General features: G+C 44.6%; 1 protein-coding gene across 1 annotated transcript in view; it reads right to left on the reverse strand.

Moving 5' to 3' along the window:
• necab1 (N-terminal EF-hand calcium binding protein 1) overlaps positions 1-13,266 on the reverse strand; it is a 98,648-nt gene that overhangs the window by 8,807 nt on the left and 76,575 nt on the right. Inside the window, exons 7-10 of the mRNA XM_042295061.1 lie at positions 10,243-10,364; positions 8,643-8,719; positions 5,459-5,512; positions 263-375 (exon numbers count right to left, since the gene is read on the reverse strand). Coding sequence (XP_042150995.1) covers positions 263-375; positions 5,459-5,512; positions 8,643-8,719; positions 10,243-10,364 — 366 coding nt within the window. The remainder of the gene's footprint in view (positions 1-262; positions 376-5,458; positions 5,513-8,642; positions 8,720-10,242; positions 10,365-13,266) is intronic.

Consider the following 13,266-nt stretch of genomic DNA (forward strand, 5'->3'; position numbering starts at 1 on the left):
GCCAGTAACCCAAAGGTCGCTAGTTTGAATCCCCGAGCCAACAAGGTGAAAAAAATCTGTTGATTTGTGTCTCAGGGGGAGTTGGGATATGAAAAAACACATTTACAATGTACACGTGTGAAATAGCACGCATATAAACACCCACCAAGCTATTAAACTGGCTTTTAAACCCCAGTATGAGGTTTAACGGCTCTGAAAAACTAAACTCTTTATATTTACTACAGGAAGTTGTTATGCAAAGTTGTAGTGTATGAGCTCTTACTGCAGGCAGCCCGTCTGGGCGCAGGCACACTCCATGTACTGCCTGAGAGCCAGGCGGAACTCCTCCAGCTCCTCCTCCAACACATTCAGCTGTCTCTGGACTATCAGGATGTGCTGGGAGGGGACAGACAGGACAGGGCAGGGGACAGACAGAGCAGGGGACAGAGGACATACAGGATAGGGGACAGATAGGGCAGAGGACAGAGTATAATAGACAGAAATAGAAATACAACCTCTAGAATGGCCATAGCCCTTACAGACCCATTACAGAACAACACATAAACAACAACATAACAACAACATAACAACAACATAACAACATATAAATAACAACATAACATCACATAAACAACAACATAACAACGAATAAACAACATAACAACAACATAACAACACAAACAACAACATAACAACATATAAACAACAACATAACATCACATTGACAACAACATAACAACGAATAAACAACACATAAACATAACAACACATAAACAACAACATAACAACACAAAGACAACAACAACATAACAACAAATAGATAACAACATAACAAAACATAAACAACAACATAACAACACATAAACAACAACATAACAACACATAAACAACACATAAACAACAACATAACAACACATAAACAACAACATAACAACACATAAACAACAACATAACAACACATAAACAACAACATAAACAACACATAAACAACAACAACATAACAACAACATAACAACATATAAATAACCACATAACATATAAACAACAAATAACACATAAACATCAACATAAAAACATAACAACACATAAACAACACATAACAACATATAAACAACAACATAAACAGATCTGGGATAATAATAGCTCATATTATGACCCCTCAGTGGTCCTGCTCAGTCCCCTCCTGTCCTCCCTGTTAACTCATGATGCATGGCCAGGCACGACTTCAACCCCATCATTAAGTTTGCTGACGACACAACAGTGGTAGGCCTGATCACCGACAACGACGAGACATTCTATAGGAGGAGATCAGAGAACTGGCCGTGTGGTGCCAGGACAACAACCTGTCCTACAAAGTTGAGGCAGCCTATAGGGAGGAGGTCAGAGACCTGGCAGTGTGGTGCCAGGACAACAACCTCTCCCTCAACGATGAGGCAGCCTATAGGGAGGTCAGAGACCTGGCAGTGTGGTGCCAGGACAACAACCTCTCCCTCAACAATGAGGAAGCCTATAGGGAGGTCAGAGACCTGGCAGTGTGGTGCCAGGACAACAACCTGTCCTACAACGTTGAGGAAGCCTATAGGGAGGTCAGAGACCTGGCAGTGTGGTGCCAGGACAACAACCTCTCCCTCAACAATGAGGAAGCCTATAGGGAGGTCAGAGACCTGGCAGTGTGGTGCCAGGACAACAACCTGTCCTACAACATTGAGGAAGCCTATAGGGAGGTCAGAGACCTGGCAGTGTGGTGCCAGGACAACAACCTGTCCCTCAACATGATCAAGACAAAGGAGATGTTCGTGGACTACAGCAAAAGCAGGACCGGGCACGCCCTCATTCTCATTGATGAGGCTGGAGTAGAGCAGGTTGAGGGCCTCAAGTTCCTTGGCGTCCACGTCACCAACAAACTAGAAAAAGAGAGTTGTGAAGAGGGCACAGTGTACTAACCCTATTTAGGGCACAGTGCCCTCTTCACAACTCTCTTTTTATAGTTTGTTGGTGATGTGGACGCCAAGGAAGTGAGCATTTCACGGTAAGGTCTACACTTGTTGTATTCGGAGCATGTGACAAATACACTTTTATTTTAAGGAAATGATTGTCTGCATCCCAAATGGCACCCTATTCCCTATTTAGTGTACTACCAGGGTCCCTAATCTAAAGTAGTGTACTACCAGGGTCCCTGGTCTAAAGTAGTGCCCTACCAGGGTCCCTGGTCTAAAGTAGTGCACTACCAGGGTCCCTGATCTAAAGTAGTGTACTACCAGGGTCCCTGGTCTAAAGTAGTGTACTACCAGGGTCCCTGGTCTAAAGTAGTGCACTACCAGGGTCCCTGGTCTAAAGTAGTGTACTACCAGGGTCTCTGGTCTAAAGTAGTGCCCTACCAGGGTCCCTGGTCTAAAGTAGTGTACTAAATAGAGAATAGGGTTTCATTTGGGTCATAACCAGTCTGTTGTTGACAGTAGCAGAAGGGGCTGATGGGTACAGTAAGTGAAAGCTTTCTCCCCTGGGTCACCAGTGACCTCTGAGCTGGTTCTGCACTAATACCATGCCCTTTAACTGTGGCTCTCTGTCTCTCTCTCCTCTACAGGGCTAATTGGAGCTCGCATGGCTCACAAACAGACTCACACGAGGCTCAGTCAGTCTTATGCATTATATAATGATAAACTACATATGTGAAAATTCACTGTTTCACTGTAAAATATGTGATGATCAATATGTGATGATCAATATGTGATGATCAATATGTGATGATCAATATGTGATGATCAATATTTCAGTATTTTACCACAGGTTCTATGTCACACTGTTGCACTAGTTTAAGCACTATCCCAAATGGACTCTTCCTCAGTCCCGTGGACACATTTATTCTGTAACAAATATAATTGGTTTCCACATATGATCTGGGGACGGTGTGAGAGGCTGATAACATGGCTCCATCCAAAAACACACCAAAACACACACACACACACACACACACACACACACACACACACACACACACACACACACACACACACACACACACACACACACACACACACACACACACACACACACACAGTAGTAGCTCAATGTTATCCAAACATGCTATCTTCACCAAAAAGTCCAAAAAGAGAGAGAAGGACTCAGACAGACACAGGGAGGAGGGAAAAAAACTACTTGGAGAAGTTTCAGCCCCACTGTTTCCTTGACAACCATCTGCAGCTGATTCTGAATGTTCCAGGTCTTCTCTTCTGCCATGACAACAGACCAGACAGACATACCCGACAGATCTGAAAGATCAGACAGACCAGACCAGACAGATCTGAAAGACCAGACAGACCAGACCAGACAGACAGACAGACCTGACAGACCAGACAGACAGACAGACAGACCAGACAGATCTGAAAGACCAGACAGACAGACAGACAGACAGACCTGACAGACCAGACAGACAGACCAGACTGAAGAGACAGACCACACTGACCAGACAGACCAGACAGACAGACAGACAGATCAGACTGACCAGACAGACCAGACTGACCTGACAGAACAGACAGACCAGACTGACCAGACAGAACAGACTGACCTGACAGACCAGACTGACCAGACAGACAGACAGACCTGACAGACCATACAGACAGACAGACCAGACAGATCTGAAAGACCAGACAGACATACAGACAGACCTGACAGACCAGACAGACAGACCTGACAGACCAGAGTGAACAGACAGACCACACTGACCAGACAGACCAGACCAGACAGACAGACAGACAGACAGACAGATCAGACTGACCAGACAGACCAGACTGACCTGACAGAACAGGATGAACAGGATGAACAGGGTGACGGACGGACAGAACACAGTGACCGAACGAACAGGGTGACAGAACAAACAGGGTGACAGAACAAACAGGGTGACAGAACAAACAGGGTGACAGAACGAACAGGGTGACAGAACAAACAGGGTGACAGAACAAACAGGGTGACAGAACGAACAGGGTGACAGAACAAACAGGGTGACAGAACAAACAGGGTGACAGAACAAACAGGGTGACAGAACAAACAGGGTGACAGAACAAACAGGGTGACAGAACAAACAGGGTGACAGAACAAACAGGGTGACAGAACAAACAGGGTGACAGAACAAACAGGGTGACAGAACAAACAGGGTGACAGAACGAACAGGGTGACAGAACAAACAGGGTGACAGAACAAACAGGGTGACAGAACAAACAGGGTGACAGAACAAACAGGGTGACAGAACAAACAGGGTGACAGAACAAACAGGGTGACAGAACAAACAGGGTGACAGAACAAACAGGGTGACAGAACGAACAGGGTGACAGAACAAACAGGGTGACAGAACGAACAGGGTGACAGAACGAACAGGGTGACAGAACAAACAGGGTGACAGAACGAACAGGGTGACAGAACGAACAGGGTGACAGACAGAACAGGGTGACAGACAGAACAGGGTGACAGGAACAGGGTGACAGAACGAACAGGGTGACAGACAGAACAGGGTGACAGAACAAACAGGGTGACAGAACAAACAGGGTGACAGAACAAACAGGGTGACAGAACAAACAGGGTGACAGAACAAACAGGGTGCCAGAACAAACAGGGTGACAGAACAAACAGGGTGACAGACAGAACAGGGTGACAGACAGAACAGGGTGACAGAACAAACAGTGACAGGACAGGGTGACAGACAGAACAGGGTGACAGAACACATTGACAGAACAAACAGGGTGACAGAACAAACAGGGTAACAGAACAAACAGGGTGACAGAACACATTGACAGAACAAACACTGTGACATAAAGAACAGGGTGACAGAAAGAACAGGGTGACAGACAGAACAGGGCGACAGACAGAACAGGGCGACAGACAGATCAGGGCGACAGACAGAACAAACAGGGTGACAGAACAAACAGGGTGACAGAACACATTGACAGAACAAACAGGGTGACAGATAGAACAGGGTGACAGAACGAACAGGGTGACAGAACGAACAGGGTGACAGAACAAACAGGGTGACAGAACAAACAGGGTGACAGAACAAACAGGGTGACAGACAGAACAGGGTGACAGACAGAACAGGGTGACAGAACAAACAGGGTGACAGAACACAGGGTGACAGAACAAACAGGGTGACAGAACAAACATTGACAGAACAAACAGGGTAACAGAACAAACAGGGTGACAGACAGAACAGGGTGACAGAACAAACAGGGTGACAGAACAAACAGGGTGACAGAACACATTGACAGAACAAACAGGGTGACAGAACAAACAGGGTAACAGAACAAACAGGGTGACAGACAGAACAGGGTGACAGAACAAACAGGGTGACAGAACAAACAGGGTGACAGACAGAACAGGGCGACAGACAGAACAGGGCGACAGACAGAACAGGGCGACAGACAGAACAGGGCGACAGACAGAACAGGGCGACAGACAGATAGAAGGGTAATGCTAATAGTAGATAAGTTACTGATTTGGTGATTCCTTCCAACACCTCCTCTTCAACTGGCTCCATACGAACCTCCTGGAAGAAACCGGAGACCCAAGTCAGTGTGTGTGTGTGTGTGTGTGTGTGTGTGTGTGTGTGTGTGTGTGTGTGTGTGTGTGTGTGTGTGTGTGTGTGTGCATGTTTGTGTGTGTGTAGTATGCCTTGCTAAGAAACACTTCAGTAATTTACATGTTTACTGCACTGTGTGACTCATACAAGTCAGTGACCAGTGAGAGAATGATAGAGAGATGGAGAGAGTTATATAGAGATGGAGAGAGTTATACAGAGATGGAGAGAGTTATATAGAGATGGAGAGAGTTATATAGAGATGGAGAGAGTTATATAGAGATGGAGAGAGTTATACAGAGATGGAGAGAGTTATATAGAGATGGAGATGGAGAGAGTTATATAGAGATGGAGATGGAGAGAGTTATATAGAGATGGAGATGGAGAGAGTTATATAGAGATGGAGATGGAGAGAGTTATATAGAGATGGAGATGGAGAGAGTTATATAGAGATGGAGATGGAGAGAGTTATATAGAGATGGAGATGGAGAGAGTTATATAGAGATGGAGAGAGTTATACAGAGATGGAGATGGAGAGAGTTATATAGAGATGGAGAGAGTTATACAGAGATGAGAGAGTTATATAGAGATGGAGAGAGTTATATAGAGATGGAGATGGAGAGAGTTATATAGAGATGTAGAGAGTTATATAGAGATGGAGATGGAGAGAGTTATATAGAGATGGAGAGAGTTATATAGAGATGGAGATGGAGAGAGTTATATAGAGATGTAGAGAGTTATATAGAGATGGAGAGAGTTATATAGAGATGGAGAGAGTTATATAGAGATGGAGAGAGTTATATAGAGATGGAGAGAGTTATATAGAGATGGAGAGAGTTATATAGAGATGGAGAGAGTTATATAGAAATGTAGAGAGTTATATAGAGATGGAGAGAGTTATATAGAGATGGAGAGAGTTATATAGAGATGGAGAGAGTTATATAGAGATGGAGAGAGTTATATAGAGATGGAGAGAGTTATATAGAGATGGAGATAGAGAGAGTTATATAGAGATGTAGAGAGTTATATAGAGATGGAGAGAGTTATATAGAAATGTAGAGAGTTATATAGAGATGGAGATAGAGAGAGTTATATAGAGATGGAGATGGAGAGAGTTATATAGAGATGGAGAGAGTTATATAGAGATGGAGATGGAGAGAGTTATATAGAGATGGAGAGAGTTATATAGAGATGGAGATGGAGAGAGTTATATAGAGATGGAGAGAGTTATATAGAAATGTAGAGAGTTATATAGAGATGGAGAGAGTTATATAGAGATGGAGAGAGTTATATAGAGATGGAGATGGAGAGAGTTATAAAGAGATGGAGAGAGTTATATAGAGATGGAGAGAGTTATATAGAGATGAGAGAGTTATATAGAGATGGAGAGAGTTATAAAGTGATGGAGAGAGTTATATAGAGATGGAGAGAGTTATATAGAGATGGAGAGAGTTATATAGAGATGGAGAGAGTTATATAGAGATGGAGATAGAGAGAGTTATATAGAGATGGAGATGGAGAGAGTTATATAGAGATGGAGAGAGTTATATAGAGATGGAGATGGAGAGAGTTATATAGAGATGGAGAGAGTTATATAGAAATGTAGAGAGTTATATAGAGATGGAGAGAGTTATATAGAGATGGAGAGAGTTATATAGAGATGGAGATGGAGAGAGTTATATAGAGATGGAGAGAGTTATATAGAGATGGAGAGAGTTATATAGAGATGGAGATGGAGAGAGTTATATAGAGATGGAGAGAGAGTATATAGAGATGGAGATGGAGAGAGTTATATAGAGATGGAGATGGAGAGAGTTATATAGAGATGGAGAGAGAGTTATATAGAGATGGAGAGAGTTATATAGAGATGGAGATGGAGAGTTATATAGAGATGGAGAGAGTTATATAGAGATGGAGATGGAGAGAGTTATATAGAGATGGAGATGGAGAGAGTTATATAGAGATGGAGAGAGTTATATAGAGAGAGATGAGAGAGAGTTATATAGAGATGGAGAGAGTTATATAGAGATGGAGAGAGTTATATAGAGATGGAGATGGAGAGAGTTATATAGAGATGGAGAGAGTTATATAGAGATGGAGAGAGTTATATAGAGATGGAGATGGAGAGAGTTATATAGAGATGGAGAGAGTTATAAAGAGATGGAGAGAGTTATATAGAGATGGAGAGAGTTATATAGAGATGGAGATGGAGAGAGTTATATAGAGATGGAGAGAGTTATAAAGAGATGGAGAGAGTTATATAGAGATGGAGAGAGTTATATAGAGATGGAGATGGAGAGAGTTATATAGAGATGGAGAGTTATATAGAGTTATAAAGAGATGAGAGAGAGTTATATAGAGATGGAGAGAGTTATATAGAGATGAGAGAGTTATATAGAGATGGAGAGAGTTATAAAGTGATGGAGAGAGTTATATAGAGATGGAGAGAGTTATATAGAGATGGAGAGAGTTATATAGAGATGGAGAGAGTTATAAAGAGATGGAGAGAGTTATATAGAGATGGAGAGAGTTATATAGAGATGGAGAGAGTTATATAGAGATGGAGAGAGTTATATAGAGATGGAGAGAGTTATAAAGAGATGGAGAGAGTTATATAGAGATGGAGAGAGTTATATAGAGATGGAGAGAGTTATATAGAGATGGAGAGAGTTATATAGAGATGGAGAGAGTTATATAGAGATGGAGATGGAGAGAGTTATAAAGTGATGGAGAGAGTTATAAAGAGATGGAGAGAGTTATATAGAGATGAGAGAGTTATATAGAGATGGAGAGAGTTATATAGAGATGGAGATGGAGAGAGTTATATAGAGATGGAGAGAGTTATATAGAGATGAGAGAGTTATATAGAGAGAGATGGAGAGAGTTATATAGAGATGTAGAGAGTTATATAGAGATGGAGAGAGTTATATAGAGATGGAGAGAGTTATATAGAGATGGAGAGAGTTATATAGAGATGGAGAGAGTTATATAGAGATGGAGAGAGTTATATAGAGATGGAGAGAGTTATATAGAGATGGAGATTTAGGGAATAAAACCAGAGAGAGTGGATGGAATAGGGTGCTTTATATTTTCCATGTACCTTTTTCTCTAGCCGGTCAATAAGCTTCTGGAGTCTGTTGACCTGAGTCATCCATTGGTTGTCCTCGTCATACAGACCTGGCACAGTGGGAGCAGAACACACCTACAATGCATTGGCACATTTCCTCTGACCTGGGGTAATCAGATGTCACTCAACTCGGATAGAATAGAATAATGCTACTTAGGCTGTGTGTGTGTGTGTGTGTATATGTGTGTGTGTGTGTGTGTGTGTGTGTGTTCGTGCATGGATGTGTGTGTGTGTGTGTGTATATGTGTGTGTGTGTGTGTGTATGTGTGTGTTTGTGCATGGATGTGTGTATGTGAGATGTGTATGTTGTGTGTGTGTGTGTGTGTATGTGTGTGTTTGTGCATGGATGTGTGTGTGTGTGTGTGTTCGTGCATGGATGTGTGTGTGTGTGTTCGTGCATGGATGTGTGCGTGTCCATTTGTCCGTGTGCGTACTCTAATTCTCTGGGCCATTGACACCCAATGACTTGATGTAGATTAGATACAGCTTCTAATTCAGTTTGAAAACACTGTTCTAAAACACATGAACATGTTAAACAAAGAATAGAATCTGATTAAAATAGAACCACCACCAGCTGGTCCTACAGTCTACCAGTCAGACTGAGTCACCAGCTGGTCCTACAGTCTACCAGTCAGACTGAGTCACCAGCTGGTCCTACAGTCTACCAGTCAGACTGAGTCACCAGCTAGTCCTACAGTCTACCAGTCAGACTGAGACACCAGCTGGTCCTACAGTCTACCAGTCAGACTGAGTCACCAGCTAGTCCTACAGTCTACCAGTCAGACTGAGTCACCAGCTGGTCCTACAGTCTACCAGTCAGACTGAGTCACCAGCTGGTCCTACAGTCTACCAGTCAGACTGAGTCACCAGCTGGTCCTACAGTCTACCAGTCAGACTGAGACACCAGCTGGTCCTAATTCAGTTTCTAAAACACCAGTCAGCCTGAGACACCAGCTGGTCCTACAGTCTACCAGTCAGACTGAGTCACCAGCTGGTCCTACAGTCTACCAGTCAGACTGAGTCACCAGCTAGTCCTACAGTCTACCAGTCAGACTGAGACACCAGCTGGTCCTACAGTCTACCAGTCAGACTGAGACACCAGCTGGTCCTACAGTCTACCAGTCAGACTGAGTCACCAGCTGGTCCTACAGTCTACCAGTCAGACTGAGTCACCAGCTGGTCCTACAGTCTACCAGTCAGACTGAGTCACCAGCTGGTCCTACAGTCTACCAGTCAGACTGAGACACCAGCTGGTCCTACAGTCTACCAGTCAGACTGAGTCACCAGCTGGTCCTACAGTCTACCAGTCAGACTGAGTCACCAGCTGGTCCTACAGTCTACCAGTCAGACTGAGTCACCAGCTGGTCCTACAGTCTACCAGTCAGACTGAGTCACCAGCTGGTCCTACAGTCTACCAGTCAGACTGAGACACCAGCTGGTCCTACAGTCTACCAGTCAGCCTGAGACACCAGCTGGTCCTACAGTCTACCAGTGTGTGTGCGTGCGTGCGTGTGTGTGTGTGTGTGTGTGTGTGTGTGTGTGTGTGTGTGTGTGTGTGTGTGTGTGATTGTACCTGAGTTGACCAGGCTGAGTAGTGGGTTGTTAGGAGACAGACTGTTATTTCTTTGAAGCCTTCGGTTGGATCTTCTCCCTGACCACTGAATTGACAGCACATCAGGCTTTACTGGGCCTCGCCTGGAGAGCACACACAGGGATACAAGGGGACAGTCTGGATTAACACTGCCAAAGGGAACAGTCTGGATTAACACTGCCAAAGGGGACAGTCTGGATTAACACTGCCAAAGGGGACAGTCTGGATTAACACTGCCAAAGGGGACAGCCTGGATTAACACTGCCAAAGGGGACAGTCTGGATTAACACTGCCAAAGGGGACATCCCTGGATTAACACTGCCAAAGGGGACAGTCTGGATTAACACTGCCAAAGGGGACAGTCTGGATTAACACTGCAAAGGGGACAGTCTGGATTAACACTGCAAAGGGGACAGTCTGGATTAACACTGCCAAAGGGGACAGTCTGGATTAACACTGCCAAAGGGGACAGTCTGGATTAACACTGCCAAAGGGGACAGTCTGGATTAACACTGCAAAAGGGGACAGTCTGGATTAACACTGCCAAAGTCTGGGGCCAAAGGGGACAGTCTGGATTAACACTGCCAAAGGGGACAGTCTGGATTAACACTGCCAAAGGGGACAGTCTGGATTAACACTGCCAAAGGGGACAGTCTGGATTAACACTGCCAAAGGGGACAGTCTGGATTAACACTGCCAAAGGGGACAGTCTGGATTAACACTGCCAAAGGGGACAGTCTGGATTAACACTGCCAAAGGGGACAGTCTGGATTACCACTGCTAAAGGGAACAGTCTGGATTAACACTGCCAAAGGGAACAGTCTGGATTAACACTGCCAAAGGGGACAGTCTGTATAAAAGACCCGCCACTGATGTCAGACAGACTGTGATTGGAAGGGTCACGCCGATGGAAGACTGCAATTGGATGCTCTCTCGGCACACAACATCGTCTCCTGCCAATTACATTTTCTGAGATGAGTCTCTAGAAGTCCCAAATGGCAACCTATTCCCTATATAGTTCTGACCAGTTCCCATAGGGCTCTATAGGGAATAGGGTGCCATTTGGGACAAAGATAGGGTCACAGACACCTGGATAAATAACTAACCTCAAACCCAGCCCTCAGTAAAAACATCCTCTAACCAGCCTCAAACCCAGCCCTCAGTAAAAACATACTCTAACTAGCCTCAAACTCATCCAGCAGTAAAAACTCCCTCTAACTAGCCTCAAACCCTCAGTAAAAACATCCTCTAACTAGCCTCAAACCCAGCCCTCAGTAAAAACATCCTCTAACTAGCCTCAAACCCAGCCAGCAGTAAAAACATCCTCTAACTAGCCTCAAACCCAGCCCTCAGTAAGAACATCCTCAAACTAGCCTCAAACCCAGCTAGCAGTAAAAACATCCTCTAACTAGCCTCAAACCCAGCCCTCAGTAAGAACATCCTCTAACTAGCCTCAAACCCAGCCTTCAGTAAAAACATCCTCTAACTAACCTCAAACCCAGCCTTCAGTAAAAACATCCTCTAACTAACCTCAAACCCAGCCAGCAGTAAAAACATCAGTTTGCCAAAAGGCACCTAAAGACTCTCAGACCATGATTTTCTGGTCTGATGAAACCAAGATTGAACTAATTGGCCTGAATGCCAAGCATGACGTGTGGAGGAAACCTGGCACCATCCCTACGGTGAAGCATGGTGGTGGCAGCATTTAATTTATTTATTTATTTAACTAGGCAAGTCAGTTAAGAACAAATTCTTATTTTCACGGCATAGGAACAGTGGGTTACCTGCCTGTTCAGGGGCAGAACGACAGATTTGTACCTTGTCAGCTCGGGGGTTTGAACTTGCAACCTTCCGGTTACTAGTCCAACGCTCTAACCACTAGGCTACCCTGCCGCCTCTACACTCTAACCACTAGACTACCTGCCGCCTCTACACTCTAACCACTAGGCTACCCTGCCACTTCTACACTCTAACCACTAGACTACCCTGCTGCCTCTACACTCTAACCACTAGACTACCTGCCGCCTCTACACTCTAACCACTAGGATACCCTGCCGCCTCTACACTCTAACCACTAGGATACCCTGCCGCCTCTACACTCTAACCACTAGGATACCCTGCCACCTCTACACTCTAACCACTAGGATACCCTGCCGCCTCTACACTCTAACCACTAGGATACCCTGCCGCCTCTACACTCTAACCACTAGGATACCCTGCCGCCTCTACACTCTAACCACTAGGCTACCCTGCCGCCTCTACACTCTAACCACTAGACTACCCTGCCGCCTCTACACTCTAACCACTAGGATACCCTGCCGCCTCTACACTCTAACAACTAGGCTACCCTGCCGCCTCTACACTCTAACCACTAGGCTACCCTGCTGCCCCTGTGGATACCCTGCTGCCCCTGTGGATACCCTGCTGCCCCTGTGGATACCCTGCTGCCCCTGTGGATACCCTGCCGCCCCTGTGGATACCCTGCTGCCCCGCTTCAACAAAGTACTGAGTAAATGGTTTGAATATTTATGTGAATATTTCCATGTTTCTCTTTATACATAAATTTGCAAAAAAAAACTGTTTTTTTTTTAATTATGGGTTATTGTGTCGATGAAACAAACAACGTTTTCCATTTTACAGTCAGGCTGTAATGTAACAAAATGGGGAAACAGTCAAGGGCTCTGAATACTTTCTGAATGCACTGTTCTCTGCACCAGCTACAGTGTAACTGCACTGAACAGCTCTGCGGTCGCAGGCTTCCACAGTGTAATCCAAACCTGGGAACCCAAGCTACACCCGAATGGAATCTTCAAGCAGCAATGTTGGGCCAAACAGGGAACATCTCGGTTTTCTCTGGGTGTACTGTAATATTACATGTCAATTGAAGCCCTGAGGGAAATAGCGAATGATTTAGCTGGTATTTCTGTGGCTATATGGGTCCATATGGGGAAAAAGCTCACTAGTTGTTATTAATGAACAGATTTGGCTTGAAGTTGAAAGCTGGGG

This window comes from Oncorhynchus tshawytscha, linkage group LG13 (genome assembly GCF_018296145.1).
Source record: "Oncorhynchus tshawytscha isolate Ot180627B linkage group LG13, Otsh_v2.0, whole genome shotgun sequence".
Classification (NCBI taxonomy): domain Eukaryota; kingdom Metazoa; phylum Chordata; class Actinopteri; order Salmoniformes; family Salmonidae; genus Oncorhynchus; species Oncorhynchus tshawytscha.